Genomic DNA, 15070 nt, shown 5'->3' on the forward strand with positions numbered 1-15070 from the left:
TGCCCCCCAGTACCAACCACCCATGCAGAAATAGCTAGCGTAAGTCGTGCTGGGTGAAAAGAAGGTAGGTCTGCACACGGTGGCAAAAGGTCGGCAAAAGTTTCTGGCTTCAGAATTGCTGAATTCCAACCATAAATCTTTTGTACCAGTTTCTAATTAGTGGATCTCAGGGTGTATGGGTTTTTTGTGGGGGGGGGGAACTAAGCAGGTCCTACCCCCGACATGTGCATTTTAACATGTGTATCTTATGGGGGGGAGACACATATTTTAGGACAGAGGTGCATAAAAATGTGTGCTTTATGTGAAAGTGCAGGCAAAAATGCATATATTTACGGGAAAATGCATGCAATTTAAATGCAAAATTTTGGGACTTTGAAGAAGACCCCCCCCCCCAAAAAAAACTCTGCAGGAAGTGGACATATAACGAAGACTGAAACAGGCTGATCCCTCCCTACTTACCACGACACCCATAATCACACCCAATATCTGCCACTCAGGACAGCCTCACATGTGGGCTGCTTTTGAATCTAAAGCAGCAGAAGGATGCCCTTATGAGATCTAATTTTTATAAATGAAAATTTCTTACTGGGGGGCCAGCAATCCCAGGAGGACCAGAGACTCCAGGTGATCCTGGAGGACCCTGTGAGGGGGAAAAATACATCAGAATCCTTCAACAGTCGTATGTCAGGAGGGAAATTCAAGAAATACTGTTTTCAACATCACCACAGTTCTTTGGTAGAAAAAGTCCCACCTCTGAAGTTTCTTCCTTGAATGGTTCCTGTCTTATTTGTTTAAAGGACTTATGGGCCACCTCAGAGAGCAAACTCTATCAAAGTAGCTTACATTACAAAAGTGTCAAACACAACATAATACTTTGAAATATACAGGCATAAATATTTGTTCAGTTGGTTTTATATCCCTGCACCTTAAAAAAAATTATTGCATTCCATTTTCACCTTGTGTTTTCTAACTTGATTTCAGTAGCACGCTAGCAACCTGGTCTGTTCATGATGAATAATTTCCATAAAATTAACAGATGATGTAGCAGTGAGTGGGTTTGGGGCACATTCAAACCTTCTCCTTTTTAAATTGCATCAAGGGTGGAGGTTCTGCACCCTTGGTCTAACTGAAAAAGTAGGTTTGAATGTGCCTCAAATCCCAGGTTCTCCACCCCAGAGGACAATTTTTGCCCAAGGGGGAGGGGTGTCCAAATCTGGCTTATGAGGTCATTAAAAAGAAGAAGAAACAACCATGGCCACCTGCCAGACAGATGATGGCATTCTGATGGAGGGGATTGATATCAGTTGAGAGGAAACAGCTCAAACAGTAGGATGTATTGTCCACTCACTAGTAAAAGGGACTTTCGAAGAGCGCTGCACTGTGATTTGAAGTCCCAATAGTTGGAACTTCAAAGCACAGCATCGCCTGTTGGGTTTGTGTATGTGTGTGTCGAGGGTCTTGCCCACCTGCCAATTTTGCCCTCTAGGGTTCGGGATGTAAGGTACCCTACCCTTGAATTAGACAAAACAAAGTAAAATGGAGACAGGGCAGGGGAGGAGGGAATAGTAGGAGCTGAGAACGAAGATGTTCAAACTATTTTGGGAAAGTATCATTCGCACAGATTTGAAAACTGCAAATGTTGCTTTAGAGCGTCTTGTCACTAGAGGGGGCAAAAGGACCAGGAATAGAAACAAAACTGTAACAAGGAGAGAGAGAGAGAGAGAGAACGGAAGAGGGAAAATATCCAGTGATGAAAATAGAGTGATAGTTTTGAGTGCTGAAAATGTGTGATATGCCTAAGAGGGCTTTAGCTCAGTGACAGAGCTTGCAGAAGATCTCAGGTTCAATTCCTGGCTTCTCCAAGTAGGGCTGGGAAAGTCTTCTGACTGAGATTCCAGAGAGTAACTGCTAGTCACTGTATACAGTACTGAGCTAGATGGGAGAACTTTCTGCCTGAAACCATGGAAAGTCACTGCCAGTCCATGTAGACCAGGGTTCCCCAAACTTGGGTCGCCATCTGTTTGTGGACTACAACTCCCATCATCCCTAGCTAGCAGGACCACTGGTCAGGGATGATGAGAACTGTAGTCCGAATACAGCTGTAAACCCAAGTTTGGGAAACCCTGATGTAGGTAGTAATGAACTTGATTGGACCAATTGTCTGACTCAGTGTAATACACTTTTACACATCACTTGGGAAGACAGGCAAACTAATGTCAATGTACTGGAAGAAGAAGAAGAAGAAGAAGAAGAAGAAGAAGAAGAAGAAGAAGAAGAAGAGTTTGGATTTGATATCCCGCTTTTCACTACCCGAAGGAGTCTCAAAGCGGCTAACATTCTCCTTTCCCTTCCTCCCCCACAACAAACACTCTGTGAGGTGAGTGGGGCTAAGAGACTTCAAAGAAGTGTGACTAGCCCAAGGTCACCCAGGAGCTGCATGTGGAGGAGTGGAGACACAAACCCGGTTCCCCAGATTACGAGTCTATCGCTCTTAACCACTACACCACACTGGCTCTCAGTGTGGTGTAGTAGTTAAGAAGCAAAGATCACCAGTGTCAAAGCAATGATTCTTCAATAACAACTTTGTTGGACTGGTCGTGTTGTGCGGATGCCAGATTATCGTCTTCCAAAGCAACTACTCTATTCCGAACTTAAAAATGGAAAGCGTAATGCTGGTGGTCAACAAAAGAGGTTCAAAGACTGTCTCAAGGCAATTATTTAAAAAAATGTAGTATGAACACCAACAACTGGGAAACACTGGCCTGTGAGCGCTCCAATTGGAGAACAGCCTTTACCAAAGGTGTCGTGGGCTTTGAAGACACTCAAACTCAGGACGCAAGGGAGAAACGTGCTAAGAGAAAGGCACTCTTGACAAATCCACACCGTGATCAACTCCCGCCCGGAAACCAATGTCCCCACTGTGGAAGGACGTGTGGATCCAGAATTGGCCTCCGCACTCACTTACGGACAAATTGTTTCTGGAATTTGGGGTTTACACACTTCCATGGCAGCTGTAGGAGCTGGAAACACTGTTTCTATTTGCTCATTAATTGTACTGATGGTGTCACCTGTTCCCCCCTAGGGCCAAATGCCCTGCTTGGGATCTGAGGGGAGCAAAGACTTGATGTGTCTTAGAACTACATTTCCCACTGAAAGAAAAAGAAAAACCAAAAGAAACTGGGAGGCGAGAAACATTCAATAAATTTCAAGGGAAGCCAAAAGAGCTTCAAATTAGGGCTGCAATGCATGATTAATACATTGCTGCGGTGATAAATGTAAATCTTTTTTTAATCAGCTAAAAACTTTAGCATTTCCAGTTAATCAGGCAATACTTTAACAATATTTTTTTAATCTGTAGTTATTTTTAAAAACTGCTGATGGCTTGCCAGTAATAGGAGATGCAGGAACATTCACTTTCATGCAGCAGGGGCTACTAGTCTTATGAAAATTTAATCTGTGCTGATTTAATCAATTTGTTAGAACATAAGGGGAAAGGTCCTTAACCTGAGCCAGACCATTGGTCCAATCTAGTTCATTATTTCCTCTGAGGACTGGCAGTGACTTTCCAAGGTTCCAGACAGGATCCTCCTGAAGCCCTACCTGGAGATGCCAAGGATTGTGCCTAAGACCTTCTGCAAGGAAAATGGATGCTGTACCATTGAGCTGCAAATCCTTTTGATCACCACTCATTAGATTAATCAACTACAATTCCCTTAGTCATCACATTACACCAATGGATTCAATCAAACTAGCAAGATTTCTTAGATAAATTCTCCAGTTCCCTACCGCCACCAGAGAAGCAGTTACACATTTGTTAAGCCAACTGTTGGAAAGACCCTAACGTCTGCAAAAATTTTCACAGAGCAATAAGCAATAATGGGAATCTGGAATAAGCCATTATATTTGAGTCTCTTCATCTGAGCAAACCTTATTGAAACAAATATGCATCGAACACGGGAAATTCCTGCCCTCTTAGAATGTAAGGTCCCAGATCCAATGTTCCCTGGCTCCCAGATGTTGTGCTAGCGTAAGGATGGAATTATGAGGTTCCGTGCAACAGATGTGCTAGTGGAAGTTTCTTGTGAACAGCTTGCGCAGCAGGAAGTAACGGGACTGCAAAAATATGTTGTGTGCAAACAGTCACAAGAACCTTGCTAGCTTTCTTCTGCCTTGCCTCGTGCAAGCCATCTCACCTAGTACACCAACTAGTACACCACTGAACAACTCTAAATTAGGGTGGTATTGAATTCCTCCCTAGGTGTTGGGTTTTGCCAGGAAAGCCAACGGGAATTAATATATGAAAGCAATGGGAGCAATTTGGAATAGTGCAAGTATTCCATAATGGGTTGCATGCAGCATTAGTTGCAGAGCCCTTGACATTAAAGGGAACGATGAACTTAGGTCAATTCATCTTAGTACATCTCTTCTGAGTAGAACTCTGCTGGATATAACCCTGGTTCTAGTGTAATTGCATTTGTTCATGACAGGAGTTGGTTGAGAAAATTGGTCATATAAGATCGTTTCAGCTGTGGGTCTGCATAGGAAGCATGCTAACTGGAAACAGATTAAGGAAAGCAGCTGGATTTTAAGAATTGTCAACGCAGGCAAAGAAAGGAACGGTTTCCAAAATAGGTAGGGTTGGTAAAATGAACATGTATTGTATTCAATAGTCTGCTAAATTCAGTGAAGAAACTCTGGGTAGAATATGGGATTATACAGGTGAAACTGCAAAAATTAGAATATCATGAAAAGTCCATTTATGTAAGCAATTGTTTTCATTAGCTACTGGAGTTTAATATATGAGATAGACTAATGACATGCAAAGTGAGATATGTCAAGCCTTTGTTTGTTATAATTGTGATGATTATGGTGTACAGCTGATGAAAACCCCAAAGTTGAAATTGTTAATTTGGGGCTCTCATCAGCTGTACGCCATAATCATCACAATTACAACAAACAAAGGCTTGACATATCTCGCTTTGCATGTCATGAGTCTATCTCATATATTAGTTTCACCTTTTAAGTTGAATTAGTGAAAGAAATGAACCGTTCCACAGTATTCTAATTTTTCGAGTTTCACCTGTACATAGGAAAAGGGTCGTCAAAGGACAAAGAGAACGACTTGATGGAAAATTATAATAAAATATAGGACAGGTGGCCCACAATTCCATGGAGGCTCAAGAAAATGTGTTACATTGCACCTGCAGAATGTTGGCACGCTGTAAATGTCAAAAGGCATTTGTGCTACACTTATGGGGGAGCCATCCATTTACACAAAACCTTTGACTAGGAATAATAAGGAAAAAGGAAATAGGACAGGAAATGCCATTAGATCCCTAAAGAATCTTACAGCACAGCCATACGCACCCAGAAGAAAGTCTCACTCACTCACTCAGATGGGGTTCCCCCCCATTAACCCCTTGACTCTCACTTTTGACACTTGAGATGTGTATTTTTAGGATACACCTCATTTTTGCAATTAAAAAGTTAGAATCACAGAATCATAGAGTTGGAAGAGACCACAAGGGCCATACAGTCCAACCCCCTGCCAAGCAGGAAACACCATCAAAGCATTCCTGACAGATGGCTGTCAAGCCTCTGCTTAAAGACCTCCAAAGAAGGAGACTCCACCACATTCCCTGGTAGCAAATTCCACTGTCGAACAACTCTCACTGTCAGGAAATTCTTCCTAATGTTTAGGTGGAATCTTCTTTCTTGTAGTTTGAATCCATTGCCCCGTGTCTGCTTCTCTGGAGCAGCAGAAAACAACCTTTCTCCCTCCTCTATATGACATCCTTTTTATATATTTGAACATGGCTAAGAGTTGTTTGAAACTCTTTTAAATATTGTGTTTTAATTGTTGCAACTTGCTGTGGGACCTCAGATTGGTGGATTAATACTAATAATAGGAAAAGGAGGAGGAGGAGGAGGAGGAGGAGAGGAAGAACAAGAACGGAAGACTTCAGAAGCTTACTTCTAAGTAAACATGCATAGGACCAGAAGGTAAATCTGCAGCAAACTTCTTTTTTTTTAAAAGGTCCCTTTAATTCCCATAAAGCAAATCTTCCTTTACACACATGAGTGCACAAACACACATACACTCACAAGGGAATTTGAACTGAAGCAACAGTGCTAAGTTCGTGAGGATGCTTATGCTAATGGGTGCTTATGCTAATGGGAAACCACGGCAGGCACAATAGCTATTGTCTGCTCAAAACTGGCCTTGGACACTAATATAATAGCTGGAAAATTACAGCAAAATGCTAAATACTCGGCCATTACACAGCACAGCCCAGTTCAGCTGACTCCTTTGCCTTTTTAATCATCTTAAGTGTTTGCTTCATAATACCACAACTGAGCCAAGTCCCAGATTATTAAGCGAGGTGGCCTCATGAGCCATGGGCCAACATTATTTCAGAAAATAAATAGCTTTCTCTACTAAACAAAAAAACAAAACAAGAGTACCCAGAAGTGCCCAGAGGCTATCAGTATGTGGAACATGACTGTATTTCTACATAGCAGTTCCCTCTGGAGAGCAGAGCAAGTTTTCGGCAAGAAGGCAAGGAGCCATTTGTTTAAATTTGTAACTTAATGGAAGGGTAGAAGTTTGTGATTTCTTCGCCTCATGCTGAAAAGCTTTTATTTTCATTTTTGTTGCTTTCCAGCACTGTGACCTGAATCAAATCAGGTGAAACTCAAAAAATTAGAATATACTGGAAAAGTCCATTTATTTAAGCAATTGTTTTCATTAGCTACTGGAGTTTAATATATGAGATAGACTCATGACAGGCAAAGCGAGATATGTCCAACCTTTGTTTGTTATAATTGTGATGATTATGGCGTACAGCTGATGAAAACCCCAAAGTTGAAATTGTTAATTTGGGGTTCTCATTAGCTGTACGCCATAATCATCACAATTATAACAAATAAAGGCTTGACATATATCGCTTGGCGTGTCATGAGTCTATCTCATATATTAGTTTCACCTTTTAAGTTGAATTACTGAAAGAAATGAACCTTTCCACGATATTCTAATTTTTCGAGTTTCACGTTTAAACACACACAACATACACAAACAATGTTCAAGCATTTTTCTACATCATGAATTGCAGGCTAACGGTCCTTTTCCCACTTCTTTTGTTTTTTTGTTCTTATCTTGACGAACTCTCCTTTTAGGAAAAAAAACAGTAAAGAGTCTTGTGGAACCTTAAAGATTATGCTTTTATGGCGGCATAAACTCTTATGGTCCAGAAGGTTTACTTCATCACATGTCCTGGCCTATGAAACCTGATGGCATCATGCTAAAGTACAATATTCTGGGTGGCTACTCAGAAGTAAGACCCACTGAGTTCAAAACATCGTAGAATCATAGAATTGCAGAATTGGACAGGGACCCAAAGTTTCTTCTGGTCCAACCTCCTGCAGGAATCACAGCTCATGGGCCTTGCTTCCAGGTAAGTACACATAAGAGTCCAGCCCATAGCTGTCAACTTTTTCCGTTTTTTAAGGGAAATTCCCTTATTCCGAATAGGATTCCTCGCAAGAAAAGGGAAAAGTTGACAGCTATGGCCCAGCCTTCATCTTTAAGGTGCCAGAGGATACTTGGTTGTTGCTACGGCAACACACTAACATCGCCACTAAGTGGGAACTTGTCTTTATGGTGCTTCTACAGAATATTACATGGCTTGTAGGAGCAGCTTGAAGAGGAAACAGCATTTGAGAGGCAGCACCAGGTTCAATCTCTTATTAATGTACCTTGGCGATGCATGTCTTTCCAACCACAAATTTATTTCATTTTCACGTTACGTGGTCTTGCTTTCATTGAAATTTCTTTGAATGTTTTGGGGAAAGGGAGATGTGCATAAACTAGGGTCAACATGGGGTAGGAAGAGGTCAGTATACCTTTTAAACTCCAATGCTGGCCTGGAAGGAGGAAAAACAAAGGAGCTTCCCAGTTACCATACTTTGGCTTTGAGTTCTGTGCACTCGGAATTAACAGCAAATTGCAAGCTGGAATGGGTGAATGCTAAATTGAATGCTTTATCAGCATTTTCTGCCCAATAACTAGCATAGCAAGGCTAGCTATAAGATATATATTATAAATGGCTCTCCTTGAACACTAAATGAAAAGCCAGGTCTTTTGAAAATAAGTGTATAATTATGCCATTTAGTTACCGGAGGTCCAGGCAATCCATCAACTCCTGGAACGCCAAGATCACCCTTCTTACCCTGAAAATGAAACAGAATATTTAAAAAGTTACTAACCACATCAGAGATGGCACACAAGCTCAGTTCTTGGTTTGATTAAAGGTAAAGGTAAAGGTACCCCTGACCGTTAAGTCCAAGTCGCGGATGACTCTGGAGTTGTGGCCTCATCTCGCTCTATAGGCCAAGGGAGCCAGCGTTTGTCTGCAGACAGCTTCTGGGTCATGTGGCCAGCATGACTAAGCCACATCTGGTGAAACCAGAGCAGCGCACGGAAACGCCGTTTACCTTCCCACCAGAGCGGTACTTATTTATCTACTTGCACTTTGACGTGGTAGCTGGGACTGAGTAACGGGAGCTCACCCCGTCGCAGGGATTTGAACTGCCAACCTTCTGATCAGCAAGCCCAGGAGGCTCAGTGGTTTAGGCCACAGTGCCGCCTGCGTCCCAATGGAAGCTGGACCCTGATCCTGCTTATTTCAGCAGGGATTGGGGCATGACATCCCCACTAGGCTGGGCCCATCAACCTTTCTGCCCTAGGATCTGTGGTTTAGACCACAGTGCCACCCATGTCCCCTTGTTTGATTTTTCTGTCTCAAAAAAAAAAGTATGAACTTGTTCCATCTTCAGTTTCTATGGTACTAAGACCTCTTGGTTCCAGGCCATCAGATGAAGACTGCACAAAGTTGCTGTCAGCCAATCATCATGGAACAAAGATTTGTGTGTTAAAATTAACACAATATTACGTGAGGGTATGCAGGCGCAATTGCTAAGTGCAAAGCTGTCTGACCAGAATTGGGCTGAAAGCCTATCTGCCTTCACATATGCATGGGTCAGGAGTATTCCAAAAGGAATGGAATGCTCACCTTATGAGATACTGTTTCACAGAAAACCTTCTGTTAAGCATCTTAAGGTTTTGGTTCTCAGAAGTGGGTGGAATCACTTGAAGGTGCAACCATCCAAGGCATTTTTATGGGCTATGAGAAGGTCAATACAGAATTCTATTGCCTTCCTCAAACACAGTAATTCTTACTCAGGAGGTAGAACCTACTATAAAGCCGGAGACACAGGTTCTCCAAAGCTTTCCCATTGATGTCAATACATATGAGGATTCTGACACCAGCAGTAGCAGTGCAAGCTCAACCACGGCTAGTTCCGACACAGGCGAAACTGTCATTGAGAGAACACGTGCTAGTTCCAGGCCATCAGATGAAGATGATGTGCTAGGATCTTTAGAGCCACTGTTTACAATTGGTAAAGTTTCTCCAAAAAGTCCTGTTCAGGAGAAACTCAGCAAAGAGGATCTACATCTTATGCGTAGATCTGAGAGAGTAACAAAGGGTCAGGCGCCCAAACGTTACTCCAAGAGTTTGCAATCTCAGCTGTTGCAAATGTAGCTGTAGTTTGCACTCAAAACAGAGACACTCAGGCTCATTTCACAGGTGTGAAAAAGCCACCACAACAGGTTGCAAAGTTCAACACTGTTTCTGCCAACACACACAGAGCAAATGCTCTGGTCCCCTGGAGAGTTGGTTATCAAAGGCTCAAACTGTAGAACCAGTCTCAGAGAGTTCCAAGGATGGAACAAAGTCAACAGATTCATACTGTGTATATGATACTGTTTGTTTACTTCTTTTAATGATGCCTTAACTTTTGCCGCTCTTACATGTCTAATATCGGGGGAGGATGTTGTGATATCAGTACAAGCCGAGCTGCAAGAAGCGAGGCACCTGACTTAAGAGTCATGTTTCACACTGTGGGAAATCCAACAATCATTCCACACATGTGATGTCATTGTAATTTACATATGTACTTTACTTTCTGTTTTGCATCGAGATGCAAGATGCTTTAAGAGACAGCTCTGAATTATGAGCTGCTACGCAGAGACATTCTGCTCTTAATCTACATAAAGTAGGTTTTTAGCCAAAAGGCTTGTGTGTGTTGTTTTCAAGCTGGGAACAACCGCATATTACATTGTGCCCCTGGACTCCAGAAGCCAGAGGGCATGGAAGCTTCGTCCGTCTTGGGGTCAGTCTCTCAACTTGCCCCCGCAGGAAGTTTTCATCACAATGAGGTTCATGAGACACACACACAGACAGACAGACACCATAGATAGTATGCCACTCTGACAGAGCCCATTTCCCCCCATGAATGGTTCCCAAGGTGATTCACACAAAAATTACACCAAGAACAACTTCAAAAATGGCAATGTTAAAATGACTACAAAATTGGGCAGGCCAAGCAGCTATTGCCATTCTGTTTCAGCCTCGTTGGTGCTCAGTCATAGGTCATTTCTGTCCACGTTCTGTGGACTTTTGAAAGAATGCACCAAAAGTCCACACACAAAATACTTGTGTTATAAACCGCAAGCGTTTTTAAACGGGAGTCCTGCTAACACTATGGGACTTCCCCTTCCTTTCTCATGGACTCTCAAAATCTGCACCAGAGCATATTTTGAATTTCCATGGGGGGGCTACAAGGGGGAAAGGGTAGGGAATTTCTGTCCCATAAGCAAAGCAGAAGTCTAAGAGGACCCTCTGGAGCAGACTTTGATTGTCACCAGTCTATACCTTCTTCTTGCTCTTTGTGTGGACAAGTGGAGTTCCCCTGCCCCAGGCGACCCCCGAGTGGAATAATGACTCAAGACAACGTGCTATGGGATTAACATTGGCCACGACTTTATTAAGATTCAGATGTAGGGGAGAACTTGGCTCAGGCATTGGGCGTTTATCCTTCCCAGCCCCAGCCGGGGATATGGGAGACCTTCAGGGTTATCCGGAATGTGTGGGATTGGACTGGCTCTGGAGAACATATGTTCAAGCAGAGAGCCTGCCCCCCACCATTTCGCCGCCATTGCAGGGGACAGCAATGACAACCTCTCGGCGTATGGCCAATGCCTCCCCTCAAGACCCCTTTAACGGGGAACCTTGGGATCACCGACACAAGGGGGGCATGGGTCACCGCTTCACCCCCCCATTTAGGAAGATAGACTAAAGGATTCCGCCCAAGGCCTGAAACTGTCAAAGTTGTGACATTTTGCTACGGGGAAAGGCAAGGCAAAACCTGCCAATGCAGGAAAATTCCTTTCCGGCCCTTCAACAGCGACCCTGACATAGCAGGGCCTGTGTACCTGTGGAGAAGAGGTTAACCTGCAAAAGAAGACTTAACTGAGGGAGGGCAGGGTGGAGCCAACTGCCGCTTTGCAGGTAAGATTCACCTTCTGTTGTGTGGGCAGGGCAGTCCCTCCCCTTACCTGGCCAATCCCCTGGCAACGCCTCCCCAGGCGGGATTGGGCAATTGGCTGAGGTAGGCGGAGACCTCCAGGAATCCAGCCTGAGAGGATGAAGCCAGCCCAAACTACCAGGAGCCGCACTGGGATCCGGGGGGCTGCACGTGACCACACAAAAGGTGCCCCCCATTTGATGTGGGGAGCGGTCATTCACAAAGGACAAGGCTATCAGCAGCTACTATAGCTATGTTCTACTTCCACGGTCAGAGCCGGTATTCTGGGACTTCCAGTTGCTGGGAATCACAGCGGGCAAGATGGTTGTTGAGCTCATGTCCTGCTTGTGGGCTTCCTAAAGGAATGTGCTTGGCCGGTGTGAGACCAGGATGGTGCTAGCTCAGTTGGTTAGAGCATGGTGCTGATAATGCCAAGGTTGCGAGTTTGATCCCCATATGGGACAGCTGCATATTCCTGCATTGCAGGGGGTTGGACTCGATGCTCCTCAGGGTCCCTTCCAACTCTATCATTCTATGCTGAACTAGATGGGCCAATTGGCCTGATTCAGCAGACTCTTTTTATGTTTTTAATTTCTTAATCTTCTGTGCATTTTTGGGAAGAACAAGAGAATGCCCTGAACAGAACATCTGATTACCCTCAAAAAGCAGGCAGCAGCAATAGTTCTCTATCATAAGTCCCAATCCTGGGGAGAGCTTAACAAATAATTATAAAGATACATAGATCTGCCAGATTATATAAACGATCTCATACTAGAATGCAACTGAAGAGACTCCCCAGGAAAAAAAAATTATACCTGTAGACGTAACACAGTACAAAATAAAATCGAAAATTCTTTCTAGTAGCACCTTAGAGACCAACTGAGTTTGTTCCTGGTATGAGCTTTCGTGTGCATGCACACTTCTTCAGAATTTTCGATTTTGTTTTGACTATGGCAGACCTTGAGCCAGACATCCTGGAGAGTGAAGTCAAATGGGCCTTAGAAAGCCTTGCTAACAACAAGGCCAGTGGAAGTGATGATATTCCAGCTGAACTATTTAAAATCCTAAAAGATGATGCTGTTAAGGTGCTACACTCAATATGCCAACAAGTTTGGAAAACTCAGCAGTGGCCAGAGGATTGGAGAAGATCAGTTTACATCCCAATCCCAAAGAAGGGCAGTGCCAAAGAATGCTCTAACTACCGCACAATTGCACTCATTTCACACTCTAGCAAGGTTATGCTTAAAATTCTACAAGGCAGGCTTAAGCAGTACGTGGACCGAGAACTCCCAGAAGTGCAAGCTGGATTTCGAAGGGGCAGAGGAACCAGAGACCAAATTGCAAACATGCGCTGGATTATGGAGAAAGCTAGAGAGTTCCAGAAAAACATCTACTTCTGCTTCATTGACTACGCAAAAGCATTTGACTGTGTCGACCACAGCAAACTATGGAAAGTTCTTAAAGAAATGGGAGTGCCGGATCACCTCATCTGTCTCCTGAGAAATCTCTATTTGGGACAAGAAGCTACAGTTAGAACTGGATATGGAATAACTGATTGGTTCAAAATTGGGAAAGGAGTACGACAAGGCTGTATATTGTCTCCCTGCTTATTTAACTTATATGCAGAATTCATCATGCGAAAGGCTGGGCTGGATGAATCCCAAATCGGAATTAAGATTGCCGGAAAAAATATCAACAACCTCAGATATGCTGATGATACAACCTTGATGGCAGAAAGTGAGGAGGAATTGAAGAACCTTTTAATGAGGGTGAAAGAGGAAAGCGCAAAATATGGTCTGAAGCTCAACATCAAAAAAACTAAGATCATGGCCACTGGTCCCATCACCTCCTGGCAAATAGAAGGGGAAGAAATGGAGGCAGTGAGAGATTTTACTTTCTTGGGTTCCATGATCACTGCAGATGGTGACAGCAGTCACGAAATTAGAAGACGCCTGCTTCTTGGGAGAAAAGCAATGACAAACCTAGACAGCATCTTAAAAAGCAAAGACATCACCTTGCCAACAAAGGTCCGTATAGTTAAAGCTATGGTTTTCCCAGTAGTAATGTACGGAAGTGAGAGCTGGACCATCAAGAAGGCTGATTGCCGAAGAATTGATGCTTTTGAATTATGGTGCTGGAGGAGACTCTTGAGAGTCCCATGGACTGCAAGAAGATCAAACCTATCCATTCTCAAGGAAATCGGCCCTGAGTGCTCACTAGAAGGACAGATCCTGAAGTTGAGGCTCCAGTACTTTGGCCACCTCATGAGAAGAGAAGACTCCCTGGAAAAGACCCTGATGTTGGGAAGATGGATGGAGGGCAAGGAGAAGGGGACGACAAAGGATGAGATGGTTGGACAGTATTCTCGAAGCTACTAACATGAGTTTGGCCAAACTGCGGGAGGCAGTGGAGGATAGGGGTGCCTGGCGTGCTCTGGTCCATGGGGTCACGAAGAGTCGGACACGACTGAACGACTGAACAACAATGGCAGACCAACACGGCTACCCACCTGTAACAGTACAAAATGACATCCTGCCTGAGAGCAAGATAGACAAAGCTGGCAAATATGTTGTGCTACTCAGAGCCTGTGAATGTACCCTTTAAATAAACAGGAGGCAACCTGACAGTCAGAAATATATGCTGTTTTCGAAACAAATACGATTTACCTTTCCTGGCAATTATAGTTTTACTCTTTTTAAACTCAGACCATCAACCAGACATTTACAGAACACAAAAAGGAGCCTGTCGAAATTGAGCTGGTGTCCCATCCAGACCAGCATCCTGTTCTCACAGTGGCCAACCACATGCAGAACTACATTGCAAAATCTTGGACACGTGTGAATTATGAAGGATAGCTGTTTCCGTACATTCAGTTCTGGAAGTTTGAATCAGGTATTCCCGCATCAAAATGTGAATCTAACAAAATTTCCTCATCCATGACACAAAAACATCGATAGGCCTTTTGCGACTGTTGCCATGAAGTTGTCAAAGGCATCCCATAATTACCTATGTTTACTTTCATATGGGGGTATTAAAACAGTTCTTCCAAACGTTGATTAGTTGCCGATTTTGCTGCTGCTTACTCTGTCGGTTTCTCTTTTTCTTTTAATTTTATTGAATTTACTTGATAACATAACATAATTATATATGGTATTTTTTGGAGGGGGGATTACAAAACAGTGTCAATTCAAAATAAAATCCAATTCACCATACTCTCCTACATATATACACATTAGACCTCCCCCCCAATGCTTTTACCTTGACTATTTTCCTGTTGTACAAAACTTAACATTTTACTAATTATACCATCTTAAAGTTTCTTACTGATTTTTAGAACCTTTTCATTCATATATACAGAAATCATTCAAATTCTGTCAAAGAAGCCACACAACCATTATATTTTTAAAAGTAGTTTTTGAACATGTCCCATTTTGGGGGGGGGGGGATTGGTTTGTCATTGGTTTGCCTGTTTGTCATTTGAACCAATTCAGCAAATTCTAATTTGTTCAGCCATTCTGTTTTTGAAGGAACCCTCTCACCCTTCCAGTTTTGCGCAATTAGAATTCTCGCTGCCGCAGTTGCGTACAGAAAGATTTCTTTTACTTTTGTTGGTACCTCTCTGCCTACAATCCCAAGTAAGAAC

General features: G+C 43.1%; 1 protein-coding gene across 1 annotated transcript in view; it reads right to left on the reverse strand.

Annotated features, from left to right (window-relative positions):
• COL22A1 (collagen type XXII alpha 1 chain) overlaps positions 1 to 15070 on the reverse strand; it is a 197227-nt gene that overhangs the window by 60928 nt on the left and 121229 nt on the right. Inside the window, exon 24 of the mRNA XM_033156119.1 lies at positions 587 to 640. Coding sequence (XP_033012010.1) covers positions 587 to 640 — 54 coding nt within the window. The remainder of the gene's footprint in view (positions 1 to 586; positions 641 to 15070) is intronic.

Source organism: Lacerta agilis, chromosome 7 (genome assembly GCF_009819535.1).
Source record: "Lacerta agilis isolate rLacAgi1 chromosome 7, rLacAgi1.pri, whole genome shotgun sequence".
In the NCBI taxonomy this organism is placed as follows: Eukaryota; Metazoa; Chordata; class Lepidosauria; order Squamata; family Lacertidae; genus Lacerta; species Lacerta agilis.